Below are 11,378 nucleotides of genomic sequence, written 5' to 3' on the forward strand. Positions count from 1 at the left end.
CTGAGCAAAGTGATTTGTCTCTTCAGATGCAGTGTCAATGAAACAAACTGGGCTTATTTCCTCATCTATCATTCTCTTATCATACACCATTTTACACCTGGCCAACTTGCAGTTGGGTTTGACCTTCAATGGCTAAAATACTTCAAATATACTATCTGCAGGAAGTGAACCACAGTCAAGCATCTGCTGGAATCACCAGCTACCTCAAAGCTACTTGTTTTTACTAGGGGTGGGGGGAAATTATCGATACAGCATAGCATCGCAATATTTTCCATGGCAATACTGTATTGATACACAGACGCCAAGTATTGATCTTTTAATATACTGTATATGTGTTGGTCAGTTTGTCCCATTTTTAAAATTGAAGTGAGATTAGGGCTGCAACTAACGATTATTTTAATAATCGATTAATCTGTCGATTATTTTTTCGATGAATCGGATAAAAAAAAATAAAAAAGCATTAATTTACATCAACTCAATACATACATACTTGTTTTAGTTAATAGTTGTGTAAAAGTAAGTAACCCAAATAGCAGATACAGACAAGACCGACAGACACACACACACTTATTCATTAAATTATTACCATCATTGTAGTAAGAGCAAGTTAAGTTCATTTATACAGCCCACACTAATATATTTGTCAACAATAACGGATATGGGACAAGCACATAATATATACATGACAACAGTTTCAGAACAACGTTACGGGTCTCTCCGGTCTCTCTCCGTATTTTCTCTACCCCCGCTCTGCTCTTTTTTTCTTTTCTTTCGCTCCGCGCTGCGCCGCTCTGCGCCGCTCTGCGCTCAACTAAATTTTTTTTTATCTCCGCGACTAGGTGGCGTAATAGTTTCACGACACAACGAATCGATAATTAAATTTGTTGCCAACTTTTTTAGTAATCGAATTTAGATATTGACAAAGTTTCCTTTTGGGGACATAATTTAAAATTGGGAAACATTTGAAGTCGGAAAAAATGTAATAAATTGCAATGTTGCAGAATATTGCAATATGTTTAAAATCGCAATAATATCGTATCATGACCTAAGTATTATTGAGATTGTATCGTGAGGCTTCTTGGTATTCCCACCCCTAGTTTTCACCCTCTAAATCTTTCTCTGTACTGTTTTCTCTTCCAGAGCGCTCACTTGGCAATGATCGACACTCTGATGATGGCGTACACAGTGGAGATGGTGAGTGTCGAGAAGGTGATGGCCTGCATTCGTCAGTATTCGTCTTACGACCCTGAGGTGGAAACACCTTATGACACCGAGGACGCAGTGACCACCTGGATCAACAAGGTGGGTATATTCTTCTTAAAAATGACAGATTTACTGTAACTACAAGGACCGATTGTGAGAAACCTGGTCATTAGGGTTGCACCATATCATAAACTTGTAAAAGTAAGTCACATGTTCAGTATCTGTCCAAGTAGCAGGCTGGTGGTCATATTGTACACAAGTTATTGTAGATACCATCACTCAGGGTCATTGGGTTAGAGCTTGATCTCTGACATTCCACAGTGCGCAGTTTGGTTGCAAGATATTACAGTCAAATACACTGACCTAAATACCATCAAATCTATTACATGCACACCATGCCTTGAGCTTATAGCATATGACGTGTACAGGTGAACTCGCAATTGAACTCGCAGGATGAGAAAACATCCTTGTGGGTTTGATAAAGGTGGGATTGTCCAATTCTTTACTACTTTCGCTGACTTCATAACCTTTTAACAGACTTTTATGATGCAAGGAGTGTCGTGTGTTTTACATGTGTCACGTAAAGCATGTCCATGACTCACTGTATGTATGTGCAAGAGAATAGAAATTCAGGAAACAAGAGTAAATACATTGTTTTTTACAGCCAAGCATCAAGCTTACATGTGGTGAATGTTGTTTGGGCGGTCTATCATGTTAATGTGCAAAACACTCTTCAAAAAATGTCCATGAAATTTATTTGCTACAGACTACAGTACGTATTACACATCAGTAAAATGTGGCCTAATGCACTTGAAAACGACATGCTTTGTGTAAATCAGCTTTTTTACACTAGTGGTTGGCTACTTGGCCTGCATGTGCAGATGGTGCTGGCTCCTTCATATAATGCTACAGGGCCCAGTCTGTTTACATTCTTCTAGTAGGAACGCTGGGCTCCTGCCAACTCTGAGCTACACACACACACACACACACACACACACACACACAAAGACACTCACAATAGCTAACAGGTGTGGTCATGGAGTCCTACTGGTTGGACACATGGCTCTCTGTTGGGGTTCCTTTGTGTTCCAAAGGTCCACAATTCACAGCTGATTCCTGCATTAACTTGATCCATATGAATTTGAGGAGAACTGTAGATACTGTATATTGTCAACAGTGCAGGATTGAATGAGATTAGATTTGATTCATTGAATTTTTATTACAGTTGATTCAGAAAATCCCCAAAATTCTACAATGTATGCATTTAAACACAGACTTCTATTGGGATCCTTTTATATTAACACACAAAACAAATGCACAATTAAATTGTTTTTTTCTTAAAAGTAATGATTACAAAATAAAGGATTGCTTTGGCACAGTGCAGTCATTTGATTCAATATCGCCCATATGCTAATGTTCCACTGTTGGAAAGTCAAATTTCAATATCAACTTGACTTTTGAACTTTTACTATTACTCTTTATATGAGAGCAATATGAGCTGAAAATGAGGTATTCGTCATAGTCTGTTCCTTATATAAAATTTTGCTAATTGATTCAGCTGCAGCTGTGAATTTTAGCCTGGTTTGTCCTCTGTCTTTCAGATAAATGAGTATCTGAAAGACATCGTGGCTCAGGAGCAGAGGATGAGGGAGACACAGAGCGCCGACCCTGCTGGGAGTCCTCGGGTGGGTGTTTTTTCCTTTCCCTTCCTCTCTCCCAACACTTCACAAACTCCACATGAACATACAGATGTCGCCAGTGTGATGGACAGTTCTAAACAAGCTAACTGAAATCCTTGGCTCCACTTAATGGACTTACCACAACATTCTGCTTTTTGACTGACAGCTATTTGTCACTTTAATATTTGAGACCAGTTTCCTCAAAGATCTTAAGCCCTTAAAGCCCAGCTACCGACGACGAAAAGCTCACTCACATATGTCTGAGCTTTAGATGAAGCTCAGTCTGTATTTATTAAATAAGAAAGAGAGAGAATGCCAGGCTGCATCTTTAGCATCAGAACGAGTTTAGCCATCCTGACAAGTGTGCAAGCATCACTCATTTCATTTGTGCCTTCACCTGCACATCAGTGCTCTCTAATCTCATTAGGCCAGCAGTCGTTTAGTGCAAGGTCACCTATGTGCAGGGTCCTGCCCACAGTCCAAATCTGTTATATAACTGACTCTAGTGTCAGCAGTGATTTCTAGTGTGTGTGTGTGTGTGTGTGTGTGTGTGTGTGTGTGTGTGTGTGTGTGTGTGTGTGTGTGTGTGTGTGTGTGTTACGTATTTGAGTAACTGGAGTAATCTGTGTTTGGATTCTGTAGTTTGATACTACGTTTGCAATAAATCATTCAGTGATAAACTGAATAATGCATACACTCACTCCTGGAATTTATTTAACAAAATACCACATTAAAGCTTTTCATCGCCACTTGTACATTTCACAGTCCGATCCATGTTTGTGTGTCAATGCGACATTTGGTTTTATGGTCTGGTAGTGAGGGTCAGAGTTGGCATGGCGAGCGACAGCTACCTATTACCCTGACACAGCAGAGTGATGATCAGAGAAGAGGGAGGAGTTGGGGTGGATGATGTCACAATCATCCTTCATGCTTGTGCTCTTCACCTCCATATCAGTTATTATGCAGCAACAGCAGATTTCCAGAAAGAAAAGTTACCTTTGTGTGTGGTTTTTGAATGATACAATGTATTATTATTATTTAGATTTTTTGCAAGTTTCCGTGGCACCTAAAAAGTTATCAACCACCTCAACACGTACCAGATAACCCTGATAAATTTCAGTTCAAGTACATCAGCAGCAATTCAGTCTCCTGCTTCTTCTATTGATAATTTATTTTTTCTACATTTCAATGTTTCCCTGCCTTTGATCCTACTCCACTCCTCCACCCTAGACTCCCGGGTCATGCCTCCTTTCCTAGCTTCCTCTCTCACAGTTTACGAAAGGCAACACACTTTGACACCACATCGTTACAGATGCTGCGTTGCAGGAATGTTTAGAGAGTTAGAGTTAGTCGTCCTAAGGGAAAATATTGAAACCCTGTCCCTTGTGTTTTTAGCCTGCGGAGAGTTGAGTGCTGAAAAAAGCACTGCAGTGTGCTCACTTTGTGTGTGGTTCTCTTCCCAGTCCCAGGGCTGTGCAGACTTCCACTGAGTTTGATGCTGATCTGACCAGTCAGTGTGCAGACACAGCACTGCATGCCTCAGCTATTCCACATGAACACACACATACACACTTACTTTTAACTGGTGAAGTTGCATGACAAAACAAGTGACCAACCATTTCATCATTAGATTTTGTTATGCTTGTTGAAAAAGAGGAGACTCTTGACTGAATATAAAAAGTTAGTCTTTTTACAGTGAAGTAGAGTTTAGATTCTGTGCCCGAGCCCGGGCCCTTGATCAAGCATTTTCTTTTTTTTTTTAATCATTACTTTATTAGCCTAATTGGGTGGGGAGAAAGCTATGCCATAATCAGAAATATGATCTATATAGGCTATATTTAGGCCAAAGTAACAAATGTGTCCAAAAAGTTACACAAGTTAGACTACAGTTACAAAATGCAACACCTGTCATGCACGGAGTCTTCTCCTCTCGCACACATCACACCGGGCCTGCTGTGCTGTGTGTAGCATGGAGCTTGAGGATGTAAAGAAAAAACGAAAAACAGGAGAATTACCGTTCAGCAAGTTTGGAGGACAGTCGGAGTTATGGAACCATTTTAAACAAGTCGTGGGCAGTGACAACAAAAGATGATAGTCAGCCTTCAACGTCCTCTTTTGTTACTTCTCCAAGCATAGGCTACCGCTACCCCTGAGGTCGAGGCAAGCCCTCACAGAGAAATGCGTTGACGTTTTTTTTTACGTTTCTTCATTTGGATCCATTTGCGATCCATTCCATTCTGAATAAACAAGCAGCGCAGTTTAGGCTACATGCTTCGTCCTTGTTGCATTATTCATTAAGATAATTCTAAACAGATTTCTGTAGTTCAAACAACTCTGAATTGTAGTTGACAACGTCAGTTATAACGACCCACGTATTAAAAAAGTGTCTGGTTTAAATCTGGCTCATAATGACAGTTAATGTGTTAGGCCGGGCTCAGACACAACGTGCATGGGCTCGGGTAGGGTTGGGCTTGATTTTTTGGGCCCGATCTAAGCTCTACAGTGAAGTCACTGTGTCGCTGACTCAGTGTCTCACATGTGAAGCCACTCCTGCTCATGATGTGAGTGTTAACACATCCGTTTGTTTGGCCCTTCGAGCCTGAAAGTTGGCCCTTCTCTAGTCTCGCTTTGCCAGACCCTCCTCCAAAGCGCGCTGAAGGAGGGTCTGGCTACTCCACATAGCATTCTGGGATGGGAGGAAAACGTGCTATGGTTCTTTAAACCAATCAGAATCGTCACGGGCGGCGCTAAACTCCGCACAGAGCCGCCGCAAAATAGTCGTGCGAGAGAGAACTCCGATTGGACAGATAGTCTAGCTATTTTTTTTTTTTTTTTTTTTTAGTGTGTGTGTGTGTGTGTGTGTGTGTGTGTGTGTGTGTGTGTGTGTGTGTGTGTGTGTGTGTGTGTGTGTGTGTGTGTGTGTGTGTGTGTGTGTGTGTGTGTGTGTGTGTGTGTGTGTGTGTATGACCATCCCACTCGCTCTCTTTCTTGGCTACATTGTTCTGGTCTGAACTGTGATAAAAGTCACTGTCATTAGATGATGCAGTTCCACACTTTCAGATGAATTAAAGTAGTCTTAAATCAGTCAGTACGTCTGTCTGCCTGCAGCTGCTGAAACAGATTCTGCTTCTGTCTGTTTAAGGTTTAAATATCATTCACAGGACAGTTTATGAACCTTAATTTGTGTCAAACTTAACGTTCTTGCTGACTCAGACAGGAGACGTTGCATAACAACTGCTTGCTGTGTTGGCATACGAAGGCAGGCACAGTCAGCGTCTTGGCTATTTGAATATAATAATGACTTTGCCTCCATCCTAATTAGTTTTTTGTTTTGTTTTTTTCTGCCTTTTGCTGTTTCAGTTTATGTACTTTTTACATGTGTATCAGTTATATAATGGCACGAGCATCATTTCTACTGGTTGGTCATAAAACCACCACATTGTTTCCTAACTCTCTGTCCCTCCTCTGCAATCAGACCAAAAATATATATTTCTTCCGCTGCCAAACTAACAATAAGCTGCAGTATTTTCTAAGAGAAACAAACCACTTATTTTATTCCCTTTTCATTCAGACCAAACAAAGCCTAAGTATTAGTGTCCTAGTTATGCACCACCCTCACAATAAAATTTGTTGATTGGCCCAAAAAAGCGAATAAATAGGGCTCTCAGTTACAATAAATCAGAACAAGGTGAGGAATTTGTCAGTAATTAGCATATGGGGGGGGCAACATTTCTTCATGGTGTCTAGCAGCTCCATCTATCCTCCTTCTATCCCTCACACCATCACTTTTCACCTCCCCATACCTCCCCGTTCTGTCTTTGCAGTATGACTGCAGTGTGAGTCACGCTGTCTCAGTCAGACAGAGACGCGAACACTACTGGGACAACACTAGAGCTCACCAGGGCAACAGTGTTTTTGTTTTAACCTACTGTACTAACCCTGAATCCAGGGGTGAGGGTGAGTGGAGGGTAGGAGGGGGTTGGAGGGGAGGACTGCAAAGGCAACGTCAGGACAGAGAAGTGAGGACTAATCCTTTTAAGTTTCAAAAGCTGAGCTTACAGCTCAGCCAGACATCTCTGGCTTCAGAAGATGAACTTTGATTGGCAGAGTTACAGGATGATTGAAGTGGAGATGGGTGGAGTGCAAGTGTCTGTACACTGTGTGTGTGTGTGTGTGTGTGTGTGTGTGTGTGTGTGTGTGTCTGTGTGTGTCTGTCTGTGTCTGTCTGTGTCTGTCTGTGTCTGTCTGTGTCTGTCTGTGTCTGTCTGTCTTTCCTTCTGTAAGGAGATGATAGATGAGGGCCTTAGCTCTCCCCAGGGGTTTGATTGGTGGTTATAACAGATTCTAAACTCTGTTTGACTCCGCTCAGCCCACGATTTTAGGATCATCACTTTAGATGCAGACACTCTTCATCTCCTCCATCTCATTCTTAAACTGGGGAAGCAAGGTTTAGAGCAGCAGCGTATTTAGAATACTCCATCATTGAAAGTTTGGGCTGACCACGCTGGTATTTGTAGCCATTTGCATCATAAAACCACCCTTTATTAAAACCCCAAACTCATCTCAAAGACACTCACTGTTACTGTCTCTGAAAAATGAATGTAAAAGCTAAAAGATCCATCAGCAGAAACGGTAGGATTTGAGCTGTTATTATACATTTTTTTTGTTTGACTAAACCGTATTTTAGTTTGAATATTAGTCCTGCATTATCGTATATCATATACTGTATTTAAGCGTATATTTAAAGTAATTTGGCTTTAACAGGTAAACATAAGGTATCTAATGTATTGTAAATGGTTTACAGACACCATTTCACATAGAAGATACAATAAACATGATGTACAGTATGGACATGGAAAAAAAAGATAAAAAACAACAAAGTAAAGCACCATGAGGTGTCCTCTGTCTCCCTCTCTGCCTACAAATACCCTTTCTAATACCATTAATACATATTTGTCTTGTTTTGAAAGATATAAATAACCGAATTTGCTAGGTACAACATGCTAGATGCTGTGTCCAGGAACCTGTCTTCTTGTGTTTGATAAATGTGTGTAATTATGACAACATAAGTGACAACAAATATCTGCTAAAAAAAACATGGCCCAATAATAAAAGGAGCTCACATACTCAAGTGAACAATGCAGGACATAGAGTAGGTATTAGATTATGCTCAAAATATATATATATATATATATATATATATATATATATATATATATATATACCCTGCAGTATTTATTCACTTTCCAGATGTTGTACTGAGAGGGATAGAAATACACAAAATATGTGATTTTTTTTTTTTTTTTTTTTAATCATGGATCCTTTCTGCATTCCACTATAATCTGATATTTTAATACTCTTTTTATTTTATGACAAGTAAGCCAAGGCAGTCCATTCACTAGCAAATGGATAAAACTGATTAACTAATATGTTGTTTATTAGATTACATCACATGTGTTCCTCTGATTGCATCAGACTCTTACTGGTGACTAAAATTACCATTCAGGGGGGCTGTGACGTTAATCAAATCAGGAAAATCCAAGAAGGCTACAGCTGATCTTTTCATCCTCTTGCTGTCTTTATTATTCATTTTGGGGGTTTCAGTACAGAGCAGCTGTATTTTCTCACAAGTCGTGGCTCACCGTTTGAAGTCGAGCACTTGCCAGCCGCTTTGAGTGGCGCTCACATTTGGTTCTTTGATGCTTCTAGGTAGTGTGGGAATTAGATATTAAGTGAGGCAAGCCTCTCCTCTTTTGGAATCAGCTTACATTGTCAGTGGATTGCTGATAGTTGGGTTGCATGTATGCGGTGGGATTGTTATTTGGTTTCTTTTAGCTACTGTGGGTATTTAGCTGATGCTCTTCTCTTTAGTGACAATAAGATACATTTTTTGATTTTGTTGTTACAGTGTTCCCTAATAAGATTAAACTTAGCAAATTAATATTACACAATTCCCATTTATGTATCAACACATCAGCAGTGAATTTAGATTAACAATATCAGGAAGTGTGTCTTTTACACACAGGAGAGAAGGATGCATGCCTATTGATGGGCACATCATCACTAGAGGAATCATACATGCATACGTCAAACATATGTTCTTTTTTTAACTTACAAATGCAGCGAATTTCTGTTCAGAAGTAATTTACAACAACTAAAACTGAATTGACAACTAACAGCAATGATGAAAAGACATTATCAAAAGGCCTTGCCATTTTTTGTTGATGCAGTTTGTGCATACAGCTTTATATCAATGCATTCTAATGAACAGGTTTGTATGATATCGTAAGAAAACGTATGCACAACAATTCGTATGATATCCTACAAAATGACGGTGACCGCCGGTCGGTCACGTGACGGATCTTCACTCTCTTATACAGCGACAGTCGATGTGGGGCACACAGTAATATATACGTGGAATGCATTACGGTGCATTACTTGTCGTAGCTATATGTACGAATGGTTCATGAGAACAGCCTGTTTAGATTCCACACTGGCTTAGTCAAGCTACTGTGGCTACCAAAATGTAAGAGTTGTGTCAGGTCAAAAGTCTTGTAAATCTAGTCTAATGATCCCATGTGTTGTAATGCATTTGTTTTTACATGTGGTTTGAAATGTTTCATCTGTTATTGTTCACTTTTCAGTTGCAGTGCCATTTTATTTGAGATAAATGATGACTATGAACATCCAAAGTAACCTATATTTGATCTGGCCATAGCTAAACTCCTATTCTGTAGAAGTATGAGCAGCAAAAGCCTTAACGATACACTATCAGAACTTAACACTAAATTACACTAAACACAATTTCAGGGTTATTTGGGTTGTGTGGGCTGCTTTTCGTGCTCTCTCAATAACACACGTTCTCTTCCTTTTATCTCACTGCTGTCATGTCTTTCCTTGTATTACTAATCGCATTACCAACTAATCTCACTAACAGGTATTTCTTTGTTGTTTGTCTTTTTCTGTCGCTGTGCTGCTGCAGTCTCCAACCAAGTGGTACATGAAGCTTGTGCCCGTAAGTCAACTAATCAGTGCTACGCTCTTTCATTTGTGTATCCATAGTGACCGTCTCTGCTCCCTCCTACTTCTCTCTGTCTCGATTGCCATCAGTTTAACACTGTTGCATAAACACAGCTTCTCTCTCTCTTGCCCTGTTCTGATTAACAAGTGTCAACTTGTGCTGCATCCATGTGAGTGTACACAGCAAGAATATGAAAAGAAATTGTGAAAATGTAACGCATGTAATTATTTGCCATTAAAATAAAGCAGTAGAGTGTGAATGACATTATAAATCAGTTATCCTTATTCTCTACAGTCCCTATTAACAGCATAGGCATAGTTTAGTATAAGGTTGCGTTTATTGAAATCTGTGGTATACAGACATTAGGAATATGTCTATATGAACTCAGATTCTCAGAACATACTTCTTTGTATTTGCTAATGTTAAGGTCCTTGTCAGTGGGACTAAACACCATTGGGGAACCACTGAAGAGGTCCCCAAGGGATTAGCCAAACATTGTCTCTCTTTGCCTCAAACACTGTGTGTGTTTTAGTGGAACGTCGTATGTATATGTTCATGCCATTGGCCTACTCTCACAGTTACTAGACATAAAAAAAAAATACGGCACATCAATATGGCAATGTTGACAGCTTTTCATTTAGAGTGCTGTTTTATAGATACTCCGTATTTAAGTTCATAATGTTCTGGTAGTGTACCATGAGGACTAACAAAGATCACAACATCCCAAAAAATAATAAGTGAGCCGCTTCAGTTGTATTTGTGCTGAACTAATATTTCCCACAGTGGGTTATTGTTCCCTCTCAATGGGCTCGCTATTAAAACATTTTACTACACTCGCTGTAACTCCAGACCCATTCAATTACCTTCGTACATGAGTAAAGCTAATGAAGCCTTGATGTGTTCTAAAGTGTTGCTGCTTTAAAGAGAATATAAAGATACAGCTGTTTTGATGGTTGCATCATTATACATGGTTCATTTTGCAGCTTTGATTGAAAAAAGAAACCATAGGACGTGTCTGGCCCAATAGGTACTGCAGATTTAGGCAGATTAATGTTGCACAATGCAGTTTTGTTTATAGGTGTGTATTTTATGTTACGCAGGCTCGCTACAGGAAGGAGCAGGCCTCGACCCAGTTGGTTCCCTGCATCCCCCCAGTGGACAACCTGCTGAAAGACAGCACAGACGGCTCGGCCCTGGGTGCTCTGCTGCACTTCTACTGCCCTCAGCTGCTGTCATTGGATGGTAAGGAGTTTACAGTTAGTGTGGGCTAATTAAGTTGAGTAATTGAGTAAAGAGTTGTGTGTGTTGGTTTGGGACAGGACGTCCTGCAACGTAGAACAAGGTGTAATTTATCCGCAGTAGTTTAAGAGCTCTGTTCACCAAAACAAATACAAATGAAAATACTGATTTTTTTTCTTTTTAAAGGTTTCTGGCCCTTAAACTGTTTCTGCCCCTTAAAAACAAAATGGTAGGCC

The 11,378-nt window shown here is 39.9% G+C and overlaps 1 protein-coding gene across 4 annotated transcripts in view; it reads left to right on the top strand.

Moving 5' to 3' along the window:
- The window catches only part of camsap2a (calmodulin regulated spectrin-associated protein family, member 2a), a 56,612-nt gene that overhangs the window by 25,160 nt on the left and 20,074 nt on the right, over window positions 1-11,378 (top strand). For 2 of the 4 annotated variants that reach the window (XM_028587631.1, XM_028587632.1), the window contains exons 3-6: window positions 1,141-1,302; window positions 2,805-2,888; window positions 9,865-9,897; window positions 11,004-11,145. In XM_028587631.1, coding sequence (XP_028443432.1) covers window positions 1,141-1,302; window positions 2,805-2,888; window positions 9,865-9,897; window positions 11,004-11,145 — 421 coding nt within the window. The remainder of the gene's footprint in view (window positions 1-1,140; window positions 1,303-2,804; window positions 2,889-9,864; window positions 9,898-11,003; window positions 11,146-11,378) is intronic. The other 2 variants (XM_028587633.1, XM_028587634.1) reach the window with 1 other exon arrangement.

The sequence above is a fragment of the Perca flavescens genome, chromosome 9, assembly GCF_004354835.1.
Source record: "Perca flavescens isolate YP-PL-M2 chromosome 9, PFLA_1.0, whole genome shotgun sequence".
NCBI lineage: Eukaryota > Metazoa > Chordata > Actinopteri > Perciformes > Percidae > Perca > Perca flavescens.